General features: G+C 45.2%; 1 protein-coding gene across 1 annotated transcript in view; it reads left to right on the plus strand.

The window, feature by feature from the left end:
• ATP8A1 (ATPase phospholipid transporting 8A1) overlaps positions 1-22,861 on the plus strand; it is a 190,663-nt gene that overhangs the window by 39,267 nt on the left and 128,535 nt on the right. The window contains exons 9-14 of the mRNA XM_075544993.1: positions 3,787-3,859; positions 5,411-5,516; positions 6,684-6,766; positions 8,994-9,043; positions 11,314-11,383; positions 19,288-19,372. Of these exons, the coding sequence (XP_075401108.1) occupies positions 3,787-3,859; positions 5,411-5,516; positions 6,684-6,766; positions 8,994-9,043; positions 11,314-11,383; positions 19,288-19,372 (467 nt within the window). The remainder of the gene's footprint in view (positions 1-3,786; positions 3,860-5,410; positions 5,517-6,683; positions 6,767-8,993; positions 9,044-11,313; positions 11,384-19,287; positions 19,373-22,861) is intronic.

Consider the following 22,861-nt stretch of genomic DNA (forward strand, 5'->3'; position numbering starts at 1 on the left):
TACAGGCTATGAGTCAGAATGATTCCACAGCTGTCAGTTTGGAGAAGCCACCTTTGTGAATAGAGACTGCGACATGCCGTTGGAGAGATTTTAATTGTATAGCTAGTGTTATTGATGCTAAATGCATTTGAAATTTGCATCTGCTATCAGAACCGACTAGATGGCAGTGAGCTTGGGATTTGGGGTGTGGTTTTTTGTTTGTTTTTGTTTTCTGCCTTATGTTAACTGTTTACTAATAAAATGAAAGCTTGACAGTAAGATTAGCAAGACATATCCTTCCCATTTTTTTAGAGGCTTTTCCTTTAGAATATTTTGAAACATCAAAGTGCAGGTTGTTTCTACTATGACTGTTCTTTGACATTTCAATTTATCAAACAAGCAAGCAGGATGAGAAAATAAAGAGTACTTCACATGCACATTATCTAATTGGGAGCATATATTAAGCACATATATTTTAAGCCGCACATAGTAAGCATTTTTAAGATTTTGGTACAATTTGGAGGAGAAATATACTCTGTGTTGGTCTACTCTCTGATAAGCCATTTGAAATATCTTTAATTTCTCTTCATTTTTTTTAAATTTTAACAATTTATTAGGGGCTCATACAATTCTTATCACAGTTCATACATATACATACATCAATTGTATAAAGCACATCTGTACAGTCTTTGCCCTAATCATTTTTTCTCTTCTTTTCTTTTTTTACATTTTATTAGGGACTCATACAACTCTTATCACCATCCATACATATACATACATCAATTGTATAAAGCACATCCATACATTCCCTGCCCCAATCATTCTCAAGGCATTTGCTCTCCACTTAAGCCCCTTGCATCAGGTCCTCTTTTTTTTTTCCCCTCCCTCCCCTTTCCCCCCCTCCCTCATGTGCCCTTGGTAATTTATACCTCGTTATTTTGTCATATCTTGCCCTATCCGGAGTCTCCCTTCCCCCCTTCTCTGCTGTCCCTCTCCCAGGGAAGAGGTCACATGTGGATCCTTGTAATCAGTTCCCCCTTTCCAACCCACTCACCCTCCACTCTCCCAGCATCGTCCCTCACACCCTTGGTCCTGAAGGTATCATCCACCCTGGATTCCCTGTACCTCCAGCCCTCATATGTACCAGTGTACAGCCTCTGTCCTATCCAGGCCTGCAAGGTAGAATTCGGATCATGGTAGTTGGGGGTAGGAAGCATCCAGGATCTGGGGGAAAGCTGTGTTCTTTATCGGTACTACCTCGCACCCTAATTAACCCATCTCCTCTCCTAAACGCCTCTATGAGGGGATCTCCATTGGCCAACACTTGGGCCTTGGGTCTCCACTCTGCACTTCCCCCTTCATTTAATATGGTATATATATACATATACATATACACATACATACACACACTTATATCGTTGTTTGTTTGTTTTTTTGCATGATGCCTTATACCTGGTCCCTTGGCACCTCGTGATCGCACTGGCCGGTGTGCTTCTTCCATGTGGGCTTTTTTGCTTCTGAGCTTGATGGCCGCTTGTTCACCTTCAAGCCTTTAAGACCCCAGTCACTATCTCTTTTGATAGCCGGGCACCATCAGCTTTCTTCACCACATTTACTTGTTCACCCACTTTGGCTCCAGCTGTTGTGTCGGGAGAATGAGAATCATAGAGTTCCAATTTATATAAAAGAAGGTATCATGCATTGAAGGAGTGTTTGAGTAGAGGCCCAAGGTCCTTCCGCCACCTTAATACTTGACCTATAAATATAGACACATAGATCTATTTCCCCAGCCTCCTATATATATTTGCATGTACATGTCTTTGTCTAGACCTCCATGAATGCCCTTTGACTCCTAGCTCTTTCCTCCATCTCCCTTGACCTTCCTCCTGCCCTACTACCATGCTTCATTGCCACCTGGGCTAGAGTATAACTCTTCTCTAAGCAACCTTACCCTTGATCATTTCCCACCATGCCTGCCACTCCCCCTTCTCTACCATTTGGGGTCCCATGTTTTTCCCTTGTCCCTGGGTTTGTTAATACCACTTCCTTACTCCCCCTACCCCCCACCCCAAGTCCCCCCGGAACTGTCAGTCCCATTGTTTTTCCTCCAGATAGTTCATCCAGCCTGTCCTATTCAGACAGACCTGTGGAGTCACTAACATGCACAAAAATAAGACAGAGGAAAACAAAGCAACAGTATACAACCAGACAACAAAACAACAAAAACAAACCACTGACAAAGAACAGAACAAAACAGTTCACAAGAGAAAAGCTTGTAGTTAGTTCAGGGATGTTTGCTGGCCCTTAGGAGCGTTTTCCAGTCCAGTCTGTTGGGGCACCACGCCCTGGCCCCAAAGTCCACTTTCAGCATTCCCTGGGGACCTTGCCACTCCATTCCCTTGCTGTTCCGCTGCACTCCCCCAGTGATTTGCCTCGGTGTAGTGGGATCAGGTGCAATTCCCACACTGTGTCTCCGGTGCTGTCCCCTGTTTCGCCCTTAGTCACTGAGGGGCATCATGTCTCATAGTGGGGCAAGCCATGTTGTTCTCTCTGTGGACTGGCTGCTCTACTCAGGAACATCATCCTAATGGCCTGGTGGGCCTGGCTGTGTTCCACTCTCTCCTCCTGCCCCTTCGTCTGCTCCCGTGTGCTCTGATCAGATATGTCCATCTCCCGGAGCTGCAGAGTCAATGTCGTCCTTTGGAACAAATTCTTTTCGGGGGAGGGGCAGGAATCCACTTAATTTATGGTGCTGGGGCCAGCCTACAGAAAAAATAATAGTAATAAGAATAATACTAATGTGTTTCATCAGCCCGGCATGGATGTTCTGGAAATTCTAAATAATACATACTTGTAAAGATGTATATGAGAAGTAATAAATTAAACTGTAAATTTTTTAAATGTCTTGTACTATAAATGTACTGGTTTACTCATTTCATTGAAGGGAGAAATGTATTTCTTGGAAGATACAGGATACATTGTATTCTTTAAAATTCTCTTCAGTGGTTTCCCCTTCAGCTTAAGCTGTTGGCTTTAAAATAATTTGACACATTGTGGCATTTATGTTACTCTTTCTAACCTGTAAATCTGTATTGTGATTAAAATATTTCTAGATTATAGTCTATTGGTATTAGATTTTTTTCCCTTTTTAATATAATAACATAAGTACATAAATATTTGCCAAGATAGTTTTAGTGATTTGCTGATAGATGATGTAATATGATATTAAAATTGTTTTCATGTTTTACATTATAATATAATATTAGTCAATACAATAAAAGATTTCTTAAGTGCATAAGGTAAAAGTGTATATATATTTTTAAACAGCTTCATCAAATCTAAAGTTATTGAAAAAATTATTGAGCTAGAAAGACTCTCATTCTTGCTATTTTAGCATTTTTCATTCTTACCTTTTCTGACATTATTTTAAACTGCATATGGCAATGATTAAATTGTACTCTAGAAAACAGGGTATAAAATATTGTTTTTCACTACACTGCAAAACTCTGCCACATTTTGGGACCACTGCCCCTTCAATACATTTTGAATGATTCAACTCTGAAGCATATGTTGTCTTATTAAGAAATGCATGCCAAATTTACATTGATTATTAAGAATTTGCAAGCCCAAAGGAAGGGGGGGCTTTGAAAAATTCATAGAAGAAGTCTATTATCTTTTAATCCATTTTGTCCACAAACTTCTTCATGTTCCTACCCTCTGTTTCCCAATATACCTAAATTTTGCGTCACAAATATGCCAGTGTGCTTGTCTGAATGAACCAGGCTTGCTTCCTTCCCACTCCTGCAGGCAAAGCTCACCATCTGGAGATGAGAAACCATTTAGTGACTCATCACTGCTGGGAAACCTCCAGCATAACCACGTAAGTGATAGAAAGCCGTCATCTCTGCATTAGCAGCCGAAGCTCATGTTTCTCCGAAGAACACGCTGTCATGCTTATAAAGTTCTTTTTTTTATATATGTATGCATGATCTCTAAGTAACTATCAAACTGTGTAACTGCTGAATCCTTTTTGTGTTGCTAACATGAAAGTCATGGTTGTTGGAAATTTAGTTGTAGTGTTTTATGAATTGTTATTCTGCCTTTGTGGGATATTTTATTTAAAGATTTATTGGACTCTCTATTTATATGAAACAATGCATGGTGAATAATTCAAAATAGTGATCGAAATGAATTACCTGCCTCATTCAAATCCTGGGCAGTGCCAGATCTGCGACAGGTGCAACTTGGTGGCACACCAAAAGCTGGGGATGAACTCCACCCAGAGGCCCCTCCGAGGGACGGCCTCTCTCCAGACAGGCCCCCGCTGCACAGCCGTGGGTCACAGATCCATCCTGACACACGTGGCGTTCCCTTCCATCAGAATGGACTGGGTTGTTCCTTTGTTTGGGTTATTTTTTGTATGGTTTGTTGTGTATTTCCACGTCCCTGATAGGGGCTCAAGTAATGTTTGCCTGAATACATTTGTATCTTGTCATTTATAACCTATTACCTTCAGACCCCACAAAAGTCAGATTTAGACCTTATCCCGTCCCTCTTCTACTCTCAGCTTCAGTCACTGGCATCTCCCACACCATCCTGTTTCTCTCGCTGGGAACATAAGTTGCCTCCTCCAGGTCCCCAACCTCCGGGTCTGTAATGACGCCGCAGACCCTCCTTAGTCCTCCGGGCTTCACGCCCCTCCCAGACACCATCATCCATCCCCCTAGACGGCTCATCTGAGAGCCTCCAGCCCGAGTCGCCCATGGCGACTGTGCAGCAGTGGAAACCCCTCCCTACCTTGTGTAAAGCCTTTCTGCGTCTTTAAACGTAAAGCAGGTGCATGATGGGCGCCTGCTTAAGTCAGCCGCCCAGCCACGAGCCACTCTCCGCTTTGCGTCACCCTACCCGGACCTCTTATTTTCTCAAACGCGCTCCCACCCGAAGACAAGGGAGCCACGCGCGAATGCCATGTCTAAAGTTGAAACGTGGCTAAGACCTGCTGCGGGGTCCATCTCAGAGCGAGCCCAGGTGACACCACCGCCCACCGGGCTTTTGCCAATGTCCTCTCGCATGGAGCCCCTGGGTGTGTTCACACAACCACAGCAGCACCGAACATTTCAGAATGTATGTTCCCCCCTTTCAGGACAGGCTTTCTTTATGCCTGCATCTTGATTTGACAAAATGCAGTTGTCTCATATAAACGTCTCCAGGGTGAATGAGAGACTGTGAGAATGAATGATTTGAGTTACCAGGGGGAGGTAGTGGAAGTTTTTTCTTCATAGTTAGTTTTGGCTTCTGAGTGGGCTATAAACCCACCCCCGCCTCAATTCTTAACAGCTAGTCTTAATAGATAGACATGAAGTAATATTGTTATTAATGTCAAATGCTCAAGGGAAAAGGGCTAAAGTAAATGTTTATTTATTTTTTATAGCCAACCGCACCTGTAATATGTGAGTTTCTTACAATGATGGCAATCTGTCACACGGCAGTACCTGAGCGAGAAGGTGATAAGATCGTTTATCAGGCAGCGTCTCCAGGTACAAATGGAGCTAAATTGAATGTGTTTCAGATAAAAATTTTACTTACTCATGGGAAAAAACAGGAGTCTTTTCAGGATTAAAATTTATGTATGCCAAAATGCCTAATCTTCTAACTTGTATGCTTAATTATATGGAAATTTGACTTACCAGTTTCGAACAGGTTTATATAAAAAAGATCCTTTCTTAAATATAGAAAGTTTCCTCCTCTTTGAAAATACCTAGGTGTTACTATAATAGAAGACTTGCCTAACAATAGTAACCATCTATTACTTTATAGCCCCAATTTTACTTTTTTCTGTTGAAAATCAGAATCATCGCACTTACTGTTTCCTTACGTGGGTGGAGAAGAGATTCCATAAAAATATTTGTTAGGACACCTACTCAGGTTTAGTATTTAAACTTCATTGTAGACCCATTTTCAGTGTAAAATTGAGTTAAGTGGTCAATGTGGTGATTGTACAATCGTAGGAAAGTGGGAACACAAAGTGGAAGTGTGTGTGTGTGTGTGTGTGTGTGTGTGTGTGTGTGTGTGTGTGTGTGTGTGTGTAAGGGTTTCAAACTGTATCCTAGACTTGGGACTTTGCAGGATATTGCTCAGAATCTAAAAGCCTTGAGAAATATCGCATCTCACATGATCAGGATAGAAGCTCTGTGGTTATCTCATTCTAACCCGCTGTCTCCTGGGAAACGGTCAGAAACAGCATGCAGTAGTATGAGGAATACAGTCACTGTCTCCCTTTTGAAACCTCAGTTTATTCAAATCCACATCCATTGAACCCACCATTGGTAGTGTTCATTTTTGACATCTGACTTTCTAGAGAAAAATAAGCAAAGTGTAAGCAAGTGTATGCTACGCACGTTGTGAAAGGTGTCTAGAGAATGTGTATGGCCAAGGGTACATTTAGTTATGCGTGCCCATCAAGTTGAAGATTGGGAAATGCGACTCTGGGATTTTAAACTCAGACACTTAAGATTTCTCTGTGTCTTTTAGTTTGCACATTCCATTGGCATTCACGTATAATTTAAGAAGAAAAAAATTAATGATGAGGACTGGAATGAAAGTGTTTTCATGAAAGCAAACAGTGTCTTGCCATGTAGTATTTCCCTTTGAGTTTTGGATAAATGTTTCCCACACATTTGCTTGTGCCTGCTTCCCTCCAATAGATGAAGGGGCCCTGGTCAGAGCTGCCAAGCAGTTGAACTTTGTTTTCACTGGAAGAACTCCGGACTCGGTGATTATAGATTCAGTAAGTTGTTTATTTTGAAGTTTCTTTTAAATGAAAGTAATCTATACATACAACTTTAAAAATAAAAATAAGTGCTAAGTACTCAAAAAACCAACCTCGCTGCCATCGACCCAATACTGACAGAAACTCTGCAGGACAGGGTCGAACTGCCCTGGTGGATTTCTGCGACTGAGACTCTTTGCAGGAGTAGAAAGCCCCTTTTATCTACCAAGGAGCAGTGGCAGGTGGTTTTGAACCTTGGACCTTTCAGATGACAGCCCAATTTGTAACCACTGTGCCACCAGGATTCCTAAGTACAAAAGACTGTTGATTCAATAGAAATTCTCTACTCCAATTTCTCTCTCAGGGGACAACTGGTTCTATAATGTTAGCTATTTTTTTTAAGCAGGTACCCCTCTCAGATTGCCAAAAGGTGGTTCCGGATAAATGTTTTGTTTTGTTCTCAGGGGTGTTGTTGTAAGGTGCGGCCGTCCCGCTCTGTCCTCCTCTTATGTTTGAACCCATTGTTGCAGTCGCTTTGTCGAGCCGTCTTGTCGGGGTCTTCCTCTTTATTTCTGCCCTTTGACTTGACCAACCGGGATGTCGTTTTCCATTTTATACCTGTCAAATAATTTTGTGTTGCTCCATTAAGTCAAAAGTCCATCTTATCCCACTGGGATTGCCATCCTGCTTGCTTTGTTTGCCTCCTGAGGAGCGGTGGGCTCAGACTCCCTGGCGTGGCTGTGCATCCTTGCTTTTGAGCCTGAGGCACTGGGAAGCTCGTGGGGAAGCTGAGTCTTAGAAGGTCTTTGCCAATAATGACTTTCACTGCCGGAGGGACTGGGTGGGATTCATGTGGGAGCGTCTGCTGTCTTTTCAGCAGGTTGGTTCCCAGAGAATGATCTTTCATTGGGCCTAGGAGGTCTGTCTGCCACAACATAGGGATGACTGGAGCCCAGCCGTTTGTCAGAATAAACCCACAATGCCGGCATCCTCAACTCAGCCAGTCAGCTCACTAAAATCTCTGGTCTTCAGCCAGTGGGTAGGAAGGTCCAATGCTATGAATCACTTCTCAAGTAGTTCCTACTCACTCCTGGCTACAGGGTTGGGCTGTGATCACACGGTCGGCAGTTCGAAACCACCAGCAGCACTGAGGCAGAAAGACTGGGTTTTCTACTCCTTTAAACCGCTACAGTCTCGGAAACCCATAGAGTGCTCGCTATGAGTCAGCACTGACCTGGTGGCAGTGAGCATGGTTTGGTTGATCTGGTCATTCCAGAGGTAATTGCAACTTCACTCTTTTAAGCCATTGAATGGTTGGGAAGTGCAAGTTCAACTTGTTCCTCAAACACTGGACTGCCGACTGAAGTTGACCATGTGAACCCACCAAGAGAACCAAGGAAGGACGGGTTCGTAATGGTTTGCTGACGTTTTAGTGAGACGTGGAGGCACACCATCCCCTCCTCCCGCCCCTAACTGCCATCAAGTCAGCTCCGACTTATCGCCATAGCAACGCTGGCACCCTCGTGTCTTCATTAATCTTCTCTGATTTACCTCTCAGCTGCTCTTATCCATTCCAGTGGCGATGCAGAACTCACAGACAGCATTCCCGATTAAAGGGTTCATGAATGAAGTCGCCACCTTGCAATGCCAGTGAGAAACGTTGCCCCGAGGGTTGGAAGCCCATCACACTGTCACAGGCTCTGACCTTGCTTCCGCCGCTGCCGCTCCTCTGCGGTGTAGCTGCCGGCTCATCTAGTTGGTTCACAACGCAGGGATCTCGGCCCAGAGAGCACACTCCACTCCTGGCTCTTTCTGGTAATCAAGTCCCTCCTCTGCTTCTCAGAGAGCCTGCTTTATACACAGCAGGATGGCATTCCGGAGAATGCGGTTCATGATTTCTCACAAGTGACTCCTAGCAGTATTTTCCCCTACCTTTAGACCAGGCCCATGCAGGGAAAGGTTGTTTGGTGAGAGTCAGAGACTGGCTAGAATAGACAAATTAAATAATTCACTTCCCTGGACCTGGGAAGGGCAGAAATTAAATATGCATGTTCAGTGTTGTATCTTAACCTGGAAGTTAGTAAATTCTGTTAAAGAAGATGCGTGGAGAAATTTCAGAAGGGAAATTGATTTGTATTGATTTGTATTGACATTGTCTACATTGCATCTTTATGACTAAGGTTTATTTCCAGGCAGCCTAAAATCTTTCCAAGGTGATATGATCATGCGTTCCTTCCTTCCACAGCTGGGGCGGGAAGAAAGGTATGAACTGCTCAATGTCCTGGAGTTCACCAGGTAAGGCATCTGGTCTTTATTGGTATTTATGAAATACATTTCTGTATTTCCCTTTTAAGTAAGTAGAGAAATTCATCTTTTGTTTAAATACATTCATTTTGACTCAATATTAAAGGAAAACCTTGGCTCCATATTTTCATTCGGATGTCTATGTGAGTCTAAACAGCTCTGTCCTCTTACTGCATCAGGACTAGAGGAAGCCCAGGGCTCGTGCCGGGAAGCACTGTTATTGACACACACATCCCTGGCGAGTGAAGTTGAAGCCACGTCAGAATCCACTATTCTAATTGTGTGCTCATAATTCCTTCTAGTCTTTCAGGTCTGAGAAACAATAGCCTTATCTCAACGAGGCTTAAGAGGAGCCCTAGTCATTAAACACCTGGCTGCTAACCGAAAGGTTGATGGTTTGAAACCCAGCAGAAGAACTGACCCCCCTCCTCCCCCAAAAGATTGCAATTTAGAATACCCTGCGGGACATTTCTTCTGTCACACGGGGTCACTGTAAGTCAACTCAGTAACATCTAATCCAGCGGTTCTCAACCTGTGCGTTGCGACTCCTTTGGGGGTCGAATGACCCTTTCACAGGCATCACCCGATTCATAGCAGTAGCAAAATTACAGTTATGAAATAGCAACAAAAATAATGTTATGATTGGGGGGGTCACCACAACATGAGGAACTATATGAAAGGGTCATGGCATTAGGAAGCTTGAGACCCATTGGTCTAGTCTAACAACAACATTAAATAAAAGACTTGTTATGTCTAACAGGAAAGAACAGAGAATAAAGTGATTACTGAACTAATTTTATTTCTGAGGCTCAACTAATCAAAATCCTTCAGTTACAGTCAGTGATACTTCAGAGTTTGGGGGCCTTTTACTCTTGCATTTCCCTGTAGTGTCTTTAGCTCACCTACGTCCTTGGGCAGGTAGACTTTAGCAGAAGATCACATTACTATTCCTTGGACACTTTGCAAGATCTTTAAGGCTGTTACGTGAAAGTACTGCTTTTACTCAAGAAAATAAGTGTCTTATCCTTTCTCTTGGCCTTTCTCCCACCTAAGACGAACTCCCATAGGCTCTGAGAGAGGCCCTTCCTTCTGTGCCGGCTCGGGATGCTGTCCTCCTGGGGAGTGACCACTGTCCTCCTGGGGAGTGACCACATGCCACTGGCAAATACAAAAGGAATTGGGCCTTCCCAACTGATCATTTAAACACCATTCTCTTGAGTTACATGCCCTAAAAGGCCCAAAGGAATATTAATAATGAGTATAAATTGAGTTAGAAGGAACTTTCAGGTGTTTCTGGATTCCTCTTTAAAGAATCCTGATGACATGTTCTGTTACCACATCTGACTGCTACTGTGTTTTGGACCTGACCCTATTTCTAAGCAGCAGAAGTGATAAGGTAAAACAAATTGATATGGGCATTTTAAGACCCCCACCCCACACACACACACACTATAAGGATGTTTACGCAAACATGGTTCTAAATGAGACCCTGTATTACATAATGCTGTTCCAGTTCTGTCTGATGTTATTTGCAGCTTTGCTAATGCATTCAAAGATGTTATGCAGTTGATGGTTTTTATTAAACAGTGTATATCACCACAAACAGTACTAAAATGTTTGTGATTTTTTGTGTAACTTTGCAAGCATAACATATTCGTGCATGGTTTGCTAGTTTGTTAGTAATCTTTGAAATAAAAGTACTGTGTGTATTATCCAAACTCAACACCACTGATCTGATATGATCTCATAACTGTCCTATAGAACAAGATAGAACTGTCCCTGTGAGGTTCTAAGACCGTAACGCTTTGTAGAGTAGAAAGCCCCTTCCCAAGGAGCAGCTGGTGGTTTCAAACTACTGACCTTGTAGCTAGCATCCCAATACTTCTTAATGTATGGTTGGAAAATGTTGTTAGTTGATTCTAATTTCTAATTAATTCCATGGCATACACTTCATCTCTTAAGATGCTAGCTTACATATTTTGCAAATCTAAGCATTGAACCAGAACTCTTGTCTAACCTGGTGTGGGCATCAAGCCTTGTTGAGAGCCATTCCCAGAATTCCTCCTCCAGGGCAGTGGGCAGATAGGACTCGGTACCTTAAAAAACACAATGTAACTTTCAGAGGTACCCAAGCCTACACCCAGGGAAGGATGGGGCTCATAGTTGGTTGGTTTCGCGGTATTAAAAGAGCGAGGCATGACAAATGTAACTGTGCACTTTCTCCGTGTGATGACACATGACGGGAAACCGCTTTCTTTCAGTGCACGGAAGCGAATGTCTGTGATTGTCCGAACTCCGTCCGGGAAGTTACGACTCTACTGCAAAGGCGCGGTGAGTCTTTATTTTTGCCTTTCACGGTGTTGATTTATGATGGTGTATAAGGTGCACGGGAGGCATTCTGCTCTGGAAATGTAACACAGATGTTCCACTCCAAGCTGCCGACATCCACGGCTGTTGCTGGTTTATAGTGAGAATGCTCAGCCCGGCTGGTGACGTGTGGAATCCCCCCTGCCTAAATTTAGTGCCTTGAAAATTTAGCTTTGGTTCTTTCATATAATTCGATTCTTGGTACATAGGATCTGCGGTTTGTGGTCTAGAAAAGGGATGAGAAACCAATGAAATTCAGTAGACATTTTTAAGTGGTTGTTTTATTGGATTTATTAGAAAGTGGTGATTGTGATAGTATTATTTATTAGAGGGTGGTGATGCATACTAGTTTGGAATGAACCTTCTCAAGGCCATTGAATGGTGGTGGCGGGGAGTGGATTGGGGAGGACTACAATGACGGCTCTGGTTTCTGGGCTGGGTGACTATCATGTGTCTCGCATTGCTTACAGTGACAGATTTGGTCCCGGTTCATGGACCTGGGTTGGTAGCGTTGGCAGAAACGGGCTCTGATGGCACACATGGGAAGGGCGCTGAGACTCCGCAGAAGATTGGCAGCTGCCCTGCCAAGAGGCACGTGGAAGACAGGCTTGTCAGTCTACTTCTGAGAGGTCACCGCCCGGACATCCGCATGAAGCAGTCCCACTCTGCACCTGTGCGGTCACCTTGAGTCTGAATTGACTCAATGGCAGGTAGTAAAATTGACAACAGAAATAGTGCTATTACATTCTAAATGAATTTTCCTATTTCAATATGTTTACCAAACCCACTGCCTGCGGAGTCAGTTCTGACCCATAGAGGCATTAGAGAGCAGAGGAGAACTGGCCTGACAGGGTCTCCACAAGCAGACTGCCACAACTTTATCTTCAGGAGCCAACTGGTGGGTTTGAACCACTGCCCTTTTTGCTAGCAGCTGAGCCTTTAGCCACTGTGTCCCCAAGTCTCCTAGAACATGCTCACACGCACGGGAAAATGAGAAATCCGCTCACCAGGGCCTGTTGTTGTTGTTAAGATCATGTTCATATCTTTTTCATTGTTTGAGGCTACTCAGTGTCTGAACCTGTCTACCTGGAGCTTGTCGATTTAAAATATAATCAGATATTTGTTTTATCAAATTTTATTTGAAAATTGAATTTTATTTAAAAGACTAAGGTATTTATTTAAATCCCTGCTGAGAATGGTTTTGACTGCCTTCCTCGGTATTACAAGTGGTGAAATGGAACGTTTACCTGCCTTGGTCTGAAAGCATCCTGGTGGAACTCGTTTAGTTTCAGAATCCCCTTGTTTTCATGTTCTCGTTCATTCAGACAGGTAAAATTCATGGGGTGAATGTCATTGTCAGATTTTAAACTGCATATTGTAGGTACAAAGATCAGTGAAACCATGGATTTTTCAGGGAAATATATGTATAGAGTTTGGGAACAATGGGAAAACATCTCATGAAGTTATTTCATATCCCAGTATGGACTTTTTTCCAGAATAATGCCTTAAAGAAGAATTTGTTTTTGTAAATGATAACATTTAGCAATAAGGAAATAAAATAAATTTTAAAACCTCCGATTTTATCAGCAGAAAAATATGGAGGCAAAGGATGACATGGAGAGGGGAGTGTTAAAGGCAACAGACGTCAGTGCTGCTCCGTGCACACCCCTGCAATGAAGATGCTCACGAGTGAATGCGTACATAAAAGTGCAAGATGAACCGGTGTGAGAGGAGGGTGGACTAGACTTAAGAACGTAAAGATCAGTTTTGCAGAGATTATCACTAAGTAATCTCTTTGCTTATGTTGCAAACGTATTCCTGACTATCCTGGAACCTCCAGGAAGAAAGGATATGAGAACGTCTTAGAAAAAGCGAGATGCCTTGAGGAAATGAGTGGTTGGGCTTTGGGGACACAAGAGCACAGTTTCAGGGGACCTCAAGATCCACTGGTATAACACAGGCCACAAAGACAATGTTTTGTGTTCAACTTTGTGAGTTTCAAGTAGATTTTTTTTTTAAGCTGAGAGCAGTCATCTGAAGTACAACGTATCGGTTTTTTTCTTTCTGGGGGAAAGCAACATGGAAACAAGTAGTCTACTGAACCATGTGATAATCAGTCTTGTTTACCTGAGACCAGAAGAACTAGAAGGTGCCCAGCTACCACTCCCAAGTGTTCTGAAAAGTATTGAATCAGAAGCAGAGAGTGGGAGGAAAATGTAGAACAAAACTCGGAAGAAATCATGATGACCTGAGCCACTCGTGCATGGAGACTGTTGGCACCCTCAAGACTGGTGCTTAGTGCCCTTCACCCTGGGACTCCTCTCACCTTTGTAGCTGAAACCTCAGCAGAACAAGGGGCCTGTGACATGGACAGTTACGTAGCGCACACTCCTTAGAATAATCAGCCACTTGAGATCAGTAGAGTTGCGTATTCCCGCGGACAAAATTCAGAGGGCAGACTGGGGACGGGAGGGGTGAGGAGTTGAAACGGGCAAACCAGGGAGGAAGTGGAATAAGTGTGATGACCTTGTGAGGATTTCACTCAGTGACACAAAGCAGAATGTGGGTGGTTTCAATTGAAATACAGCTTGCCTTGTAAACTTTCATTCAATTCCCAGTAAACAGTTAAAAGAACCCCCCCCCCTACTTTAAATGCTCCATATGGATCCAATAGACACCCAACTCCAACTCAGATTTTCCCATTAAACCTTGTTTGGTGTGGTAGTCTAACTCGAGAAACTTAGAGGTGTTAAGGCACTGACCAAAGAATGAAAACAGCAGATCTTCAGTTTTGAATAATCACAGGAGTGATTGACATATATTAACTTGCTTGTTTTTCACATTGTCACCGTACCCCCTCACCCTCCCACCCCTGCCAGATTGGCTATGAGATGTGGATCAGTAGTCGAAAGGCGCACACATGTGTGAGAACCACGTGGCATATGGCAGGGCATCAGAATATGAAGCTGGAGGCACGAGTGATGTCACACCCTGCCTCCAGCCCACCTCACCCTCCCCAGGCTCAAGAACATGGATTTTTCCCCCTAAACATAATTTTCTTCTTCTTTTTCTGTGGAAGTTTATTTTAATTTTTCAAGTTTTATCTTATTCCATGATTATTCACCAGGCTGTCTGCAAAACATAGATACCACGTTTCATCACACCAGGTCTCACTTTAAAGCCCGGTTGGGAGCACAGAGAGAATGAGGTGGGAGTGAGCAGAAATGCACACACCGCTGCCTGCTGAGGCTGCTGGCCATGGAGCAGACAAGAGCCAACAAGGCCCCACACCCAGGCAGTGAAGAGGGTTGAGAGGAGGGCGATTAGGGATTAGGAACCCTGGCAGCACAGTGGTTTCTAGTGGGACTGCTAACTGCAAAGTCAGCAATTCGAAATCATGGGAGAAAGATGAAGCTCTACTCCCATAGAGTTATGGTGTCAAGAACACACAGGGGCAGTTTGGCCCTGTCTTATAGGGTCACTGTGAGTAGGAATCAGTGGGTGGCAGTGAGAGAAAAAGAACTCATAGTGGTTAAAGACTCGTCTCTAACGGAAAGGTTGTAGGTTTGCATTCACCCATGGCCCCTGCACAGGAAAAGGACCAGACAGCCTGCTCCTGTGAACGTGACCGCTCAGAGACCCCCAGGAAGCTCTCCTCTGTCATGCTGAGTTGCTGTGAATGGAAAATTGACTGGACAGCACCAGGCAACAACAAGTGGATCACATAGGCCAGAGAGTATTGTCTACTGGGCCGCTGAGTGGTAGTGGTGCCTCTTTCCAAGGTAGAGAGTTGGGGGCCGCCGCTGGACCATCAAGGCAGAGAGGTCTGGGCGTCTGATGAAAATTTAGGATTTAACATCTGTAGTTGGAAATAAAAGAGACCTGGTGACATCGTGGGTTATGTACCGGGCTCTTATCTGTGAGGTCAGTTGTTGGACTCCATCAGTCGGTCTGCAGGAGAAAGCCCAAGGCATTTTTACCCCCATAAACAGTTATGAACTTGGGAACCCACAGGGGCAGTTCTGCTGTCTTTGACGGAGCCCATGAGTGGGGATTGACCTAGTGGCAGTGAGTGGGTGGGTGGGTGGGTGAGTGAGCGGAACACTAGAAAACTAGAAGCAGGGCAGTAAGCAGACATCACATCACAGGAGGGGAGTAGGCCTAAACGTGGAAAGAAGATCCAACAAAAGAGACTGTTCAGTCATATCAAGAAGGGTCCGGGGAAGGTGGGCTAGAAAGGGGGAACCCTCCTTGGGGGATGGACAGCAGAGAGTAGTTGAATGGAGACGCCGGGCAAGATATGACAAAGTAATAATAATTTATAGGCTTCGTGAAGGAGGAGAAACAATGAAGAGCTGATGCCAACGGCTCAAGTGGAAAGAAAATGTTTTGAGAATGATGATGGCAGCAAATGTACAAATGTGCTCGACACGATGGATGGATGGATGGATCGTGACAAGAGTTGTATGAGCCCCCAATAAAATGATTTAAAAAAAGAAAAAAACACTGAAATCAGAAGGAGAATTGGGGAGGCTATCGATTCCTTGGGGGAGTAAATAGTCAGTCATGACATGTGCTACCGAACACCTAGGCTAAACAATAAAAAGGCGATTAAGAAATACTGAAGAAGTAGATGGTGCCCGACTACCACTGTTCTGCCTGCTGCCACCTCCACGACAGCAGGTTTAGGTGTTGCTTGTACGGTGTGCGGGGCACCCCGGGTGGTGGGCAGAGCTCTGGCTCTGGCAGACCGACTTGTGGAACTTACACGTGCGTGGAAGGCAGGTGGTAAACTGGGAATTTCACAACTTGTGATAAAGTGATTAGCGCCTTCAAAGAAAGTATCAGGTGTGTCCTACTTTGAAGTTTGTGGAAGACTTTTTTTTTTGAGGCTGTCTCCTTGAATTTCAGTGTGGAATTTCAGTAGGACTATCGTTTATTAGATAAAGATGTTTCCCAGATACATTGTGAGTCATGAATTCAAATTCCCTTGAAGCTTTTTGAGAGCCTTTGTTGTTGCTGCTGGGTGGCTTCAAGCCCAAGTTCAACCTCTAAGGATGTCCTGTGACAGAATGAATTGCCCCACAGGGTTTCCGGGCTGTGATCGTGACTGAGCAGACCGCCGGCTCCTTTACCTGTGCTACTGCTGGGAAGGTGCTGCTAGGACGACCCACCTTACTTAGCAGCTGCAGGCTTCCCTCTCAAGCCCTGTTGTAGTTGTTTGTTAGGTGCCATCGAGCCGGTTCCGACCCAGTCACTCTGCACACCACAGATGGAAGCGCCGCCCCGTGCAGGGCGGCCCTCACAGCTGCCTCTGTGCCCGAGTCCGTGTTGCAGCCACTTGTCAGCCCATCTCGTCATGGGCCTTCTTGTTCACTGCCCTCTGCTCTAGTGAGCACGATGTCGTTCCCAAGAACCGGCTCTCCTGACCACATGTCCAGACTATGGGAGGGATGGCCCCTTGACTTCTCGCCAGAGTGGACTGCTTCGCCTTGTCTGCTGAGGGAGGAGGAGGGGCTTTCTCCCGCCAAGAGTCTCTGCCTTGGAAACCCCCAGGGCAGTTCTGCCCTGTCCTATCAGGTTGTTATGAATCGGAATGGGAACTCACTTGATGGGAGGGAGGGAAGGAGGGAGCAATCGACCTTCCCTCAGGCCAGGGCACCAGGTAACTCCATCCAGTTAGGATTTTTTTCCTAAACGTGGAATCTAGGTTCTGAGTGGGAGCCGAGGGCAGACTCCTGCTCTCGCTCCTGTGAAGAACCTTTGTTTGTTTGCCAATGGTGTGCCCGCTGCAACATGGAAGGCCGGTTCCATGGGTGAAAGAAAGCATGCATTTTTGGTTTTTCTTCTTCACATGGGAGCATGATTAGTGGTGACTGTCATTTTAAAATGCACCATGTTGCACACACCAGGTGACGGACTGTCTGTCTTCTGCTCTTTCTTAACCCCGAGGACAAGAGGGAGAATGAATGTCCCCTGTTCTGAGCACCAGTTCTTCCCGTTGCAATGTTTGGCCGCATGGCAGAATTGAAGCTCCCGTGGCTTAGCACTCTTCATTTCGTTTGCATGGATGGTTTTCTTCTTAGATCTTCCTCGTCTTAAAATAGCCTGTTTTAATGTCATTGAAAATGTCGTTAGTCTCTGAGGTCGGGTGGGGGGCTGGGGGAACAGAGTTTATACATTATACCTTTTTTTTTTCCATTCTAAGGAAAGAGCCAAGAGGGGCAATTATTGTTTCCTTTTACTTTACCCTCCCCCCCCTTTCATTGAAAAATGAAAAGAAATTCATAATTGAGACTGGGACTATTGCATCTGCTCTGAGGTCACTGGGTTCTGTTTCTCTCAAGGGTTCTAAATCATACTCCATTAGTCTGCTTCCACGTCCCAGCCCTGAGACCAGAGACCCCAGAGTGGGTCATACCACTGAGAAAGTAATTGCAGGGAGATGATTTATTTTTTCCTGGTCTCATAAAACCAGGAAGGCTGAACACTAAAACTCTGAAAGCATTAAGCTAAAGTAGAGGAAAAAGTGAAGGCAAAGCAGGCAGTTTTTAAAATGGAGTAAACGGAATAGATATGGTGGCACAGAGTTAAAGATGAAGAGGATTTTAGAGATAATCCCCCAATTGCATTTTACAGGTTAAGTGCACGGAACCGGACAGCCTCAAGTAACTAAATAAAAACGTTCCGTTATTTACTGGCGGGGCTAAGTCTGTGCAGGGTTCTCCCCATGGTAACACACTGGCTCCTCAGGTCGATTGTTCCTCGTGTTTCTCAGTCAGTTTTTTTCGTGAACATCAGATGCATAAAGATGCTCCAACTCCTGGAAGCTAAGTCACTGTCATTTCAAATACCAGCAGGCTCCCTCAAAGGGGACAGGCTTCAGAAGAGCTTACAGACTCAGACAGACTAGGAAGAAAGGCCTACAGTTGACTTCTGGCAACCATCCAGTGGAAATCTTATGGGTCACAGCAGAACCTTGTCCAACTCTCATGCTTTTGACCATGCCAACTCTCATGCCATCAGGAGGGATTGACCGCTAGAGGGGGCATCTTGATCAGTGAGGAGATAGAGGGCATGGGAGACCCTCAGTGAGATGGATTGGCACAACCGCTGTAAGGGAGGATCGGAGCATGCTGGCTGTTGTGAAGAGGGGCCAGGTCCGGGCATTGGTTCCTACTGTTGTACATAAGGTTGCCATGAGTCAAGGTCAGCTCAGCAGCTAACCACAGCAAGCTCTAAAACATCCTGTGTCCCCTGAGTGTCGGGGAGATGCCACTACGCCCCTTCGAGATTCACCATGCGCCCCGGCGTCTTAAAGGATCTGGTTATACCTTGGGCGGCTAACCACAAGGTCAGCAGTTCAAAGCTACCAGCCGCTTTGCGGGAGAAAGAGGAGGCTCTCTACTCTTGTAAGGAGCTAGTCTCAGGAAGTTCTACCCTGCCCTGTGTGGCTGCTGAGTGAGACTTGACCCAGGTATGAGTTTGGTTTTCTGGGAAGAAACGTGACAGCAGAGCCTACCCTTTGGCTTTGCTTAGGTCACATTTCACTCGGTCACTTGCAGTGGTCACGTCTCCCTTGCAGTGCCCAGGAGCATGATGTAATAGTCTGCACAGGCTGCCGGGGAAGGCAGGAAGGTGAGTGTAGTACTGGTCAAGTATGAGATGGTTTTATTGAGAACCAAAAAGGATTGACATACAGGGTTAGCATCATCATTCCTTCCTTAGAGGAAACAGTTTGGACCTTCACACCAAAGCCAAACGTGATTGGTTGTCTCTGCTGTGATTTGTTAACAAATGATGCTGTCAACAGCAACCTCAGTCAGGATGCCTCACCAGGTGCATTTGACCTTCTTCTTGTTTTCCAGGACACAGTCATTTACGATCGGCTGGCTGAGACCTCAAAGTACAAAGAAATCACCCTAAAACATTTGGAGCAGTTTGCTACAGAAGGTGAGTGTCACAACATATGAAAATAAAAAGAAAGCATATCCTAGCTGCGATAGTTTACCGTCTAGTCTGGCCGATAAGCACAAGTAGGATTAATTGAAGGGCGGAGAGATAAATGGCTCGGTGAGCCTCACCTTGCTTGTTCTGTGCCTCAGTTTAAAGGGGTACACTACCTGTGGGATGCCTAGCCTGTGGACTGTGTCGCTGTAAGTTGAGGTCCCTTTAAGCCCACACGATTGGAATGTTTGTCTCTGGAATTGGTGACCTGCCTTGCTGTTTGCTGCCTGGGTATATATAACCCAGGTCTCTCTACAGAAAGGGACTGGCAACTGGTGGCTCTCAAGCCTTAAAGGACTGCTAGTGTCTCACTGCTTTATAATTTAACTGTTAATTTCTTGTATTATCTATCTGTATATAATTTAAAGGTTCATTTCTTGTATTATATAGCTATCTTTATAAATATATTTATATATAATTACTAGCAATCTGGTTTTGTCTCTCTAGAGAACCCTGTCCAACACACTAGCCCTATCTTGCAGCTTCCTAATGTCAAATACCAGTTGTTGATGATCATGTAGATGATCATGTAATATTTTAAAACGTTACTTTCCTAAATGGTTTTTATTTGACAAAATGAGTTTATTCCCCATCTCTTCAGGTCACCAGCGCTAGAAATCTAATTTGTTCTTTGGAATTGGTACCATTTACAATGCCAATATTTAGCTTCCCAGCTCCAGGAGAGACCCATGAGATGGTCCCTAAAGAAGAGACAAGCAAACCCCCGGCCTGGAATCGAAGCTCACTCATGGCAACCCCATGGGTCTGATCCGCATGCCAGGGCAGATGGGACGGCCCTTTGGTGGTTCCGGGATTGTAACACTTTTCAGGAGTAGAAAGCCCAATCTTTCTTCTTTGGAGCAGCTGGTAGTTTCGAACTGTTGACCTCGCAGTTAGCAGCCCATTAGTTACCACTACCCCACCAGGGCTCCTCCATACCTATTACAGTGTAGTTCGTGCATTTTAGTTCCCTTGTGCCACGCTCTGTGTGAAGCCCGGGAGGAAATCCACAGTGCACAAGGTTTTCTCTCTGTCTGAACTCTTAAAACAATTTGACCTGGGACACTGCACATAGTCTGCAAAATGGGTTAGATTAGATGAAAGGAAGTTTGTTTTTTTTGGGGGGGGGCGGGAATAAAGCTGTAGAGTTCGTTACAAGGCCACAACAATGTATAGTCTTATCTCTAAACTTAACCACAGAAGGAAAAGAAGACGAAGAAAAACCCCACTAGTGGCTGTCAGGTCGATTCAGAGTGCCAGAGGAGAGTTGTGCTGCTTCAGGTTTCGGTGGTTGATTTTTCAGGGCTGACAGTGCAGCCTGTTTCCCAGGGTGGCCTTGACTTTCCATCTGTTCTAGAAGCAGTTCTTCACATTAACCCCTTAGGGACTCTGCAGGAGCCATCTTCGCTCTATCAAAACCTCTGGAATGCTTGCTGAGGGTGCCAAGCTTGATGTCTGAGCCGGTTCCTCTTACTCTTCATCCAGACTGGGAAAGGACTGGGTGTTTTCTAAAATGCTGAACTTTGGAAAGCAGGGAAACAAAAGAGTCCGCCCCAATTCTCAGCCAGAAAATGCAAGAGCCTGGACATGAGCGTTTGGACACCTGACGGCTGTGTCTCCCCTGGGCTGGACAAGTGCAGCCTCCTCAGCAGACAGCACAGGTGTAGGTGGTAGGAGAGGGCATCTCTCCTCTGTGCTCCTGGTGTCATTCAGAGACCCGGGAGCTGCTTGGTGCCCACCCCCGCCGTATTCACTCGGGGACTGGGCGGAATGATCCTTCTACTTGTGCCTACCCTAGAATCGGTGTGCCAGCCAGGTTTCCAAAGGAGAAAGCTTGGAGGTTCCTACTCAGACGTGACCTGGCAATAGAGACCACTCTACCCCTGTTTTTGGAAGATAGAATCTTCTGGTTGCTTCATGCCCTCCCATTGCTTCTGGCTTCTGACCTGTTCTCCTGGCCATGTGTCATGTGACTGGGGACCTAGGTCCTCGAGTTACATGACCATGGGTCAGCACACTGGTGGGGACCAAAATTCCACTTCCTTCCAGGACTGACAGGTGCCTTGGGCTCTTCCTTGTTCTGATCATTCTACTTTTTCTCGGCTGAATGTAGCCCTCAAGTGAGTGATGCATGTAGCTTCCAGTGAGTCAGCAACTACGGGGCGGGTGGGAGGGGAGCGCTCCTCTGGCTGCCACTTTGACCATCTTCCCCTAGGTCAGTGGTTCTCAACCGTCCTCATGCCATGACCCTTTAATACAGTTCCTCATGTGGTGGCAACCCCCAACCATAAAATTATTTTTGTTGCTACTTCATAACTGTCATTTTGCTACTGTTATAAATCGTCATGTAAATATCTGATATGCAGGATGTATTTTCATTGTTACAACTAGAATATAGTTAAAGCATAGTAATTAAACACAAAAACAATATGTAATTATATATTGTGAAATATTTATTTCTAATGACAAATCAATGAAAGTTTGTCTTGAAGCATGGTTTAGCATGGGTAACAGTCTTCACGTTGGGTACTAGTATGTGGACATATCTGCATGTGGGTCAGAGATGGATAGAGGAGCGGTGTCTTGGTTCCTAAGACCATTGGAAATACGTATTTTCTGATGGTCTTAGGCGACCCCAGGTTGAGAACCGCAGCCCGAGGTGTTTCTGAGGAGCTTCCTCTGACGCTGCCCCTCACTTAGACTCTTCCTGCTACAAATTTGTAGTGGCAAAGACAAAAGACGCTCACTGCCATCAGAGGGATCTGGGCTCATACCGACCCTTTAAGACAGTAAAATTGTCCCTGGAGGGTTCTGAGATTGTTGCTCAGATTGTGACGGGAGCCAAAAGCTGGCGGTTTCCAATGTCTAGCCTGAGTTAGCAGCCTATTTTGTAACCCCCCCCCCCGACACTGCCCACCTTATCCCCACACACACACACCTCCTCATGGTGAGGAGCAGGAGACCACTAGGTCCTACAGAGAAGCAGGCGGCTCTGCCAGTAGACCTCATCCTGTCTTCGGCAGCCACAATAAGCCTCTGAAGAGCCGGCCTCCGTCCTGGCTCCTGGACTTGTACAAAGGTGAAGAAATCAAGGCCCCTCTCACGTACAGTGTGGCCTAAGAGTCCCTCCAGAGACCATGCTAGGGACACTGTGGTCCTGTTCCATTCATGAGAGGACCTGAATTCAGGGGAGACCAGACCCTGCAGAAGGGCATCGTGCTTGGCAGAATGGAGGGTCAGCGAAAGACAGAAAAACCCTCCTCCAGATAGATTGACGCCTTGGCTGCAACAGTGAACTCAGACGCACAGACACTGGTGTGGGTGGCACCAAAGAGTCTGCTTGACAGCACTCACCAGCACCAAGCGTCTCGGTAGGAGCTCTGGTGGCACGGTAGTTAAGCGCTCAGCTGATAATCAGAAGGCACTGACATCCGC

This window comes from Tenrec ecaudatus, chromosome 3 (genome assembly GCF_050624435.1).
Source record: "Tenrec ecaudatus isolate mTenEca1 chromosome 3, mTenEca1.hap1, whole genome shotgun sequence".
NCBI classification, from domain to species: Eukaryota; Metazoa; Chordata; class Mammalia; order Afrosoricida; family Tenrecidae; genus Tenrec; species Tenrec ecaudatus.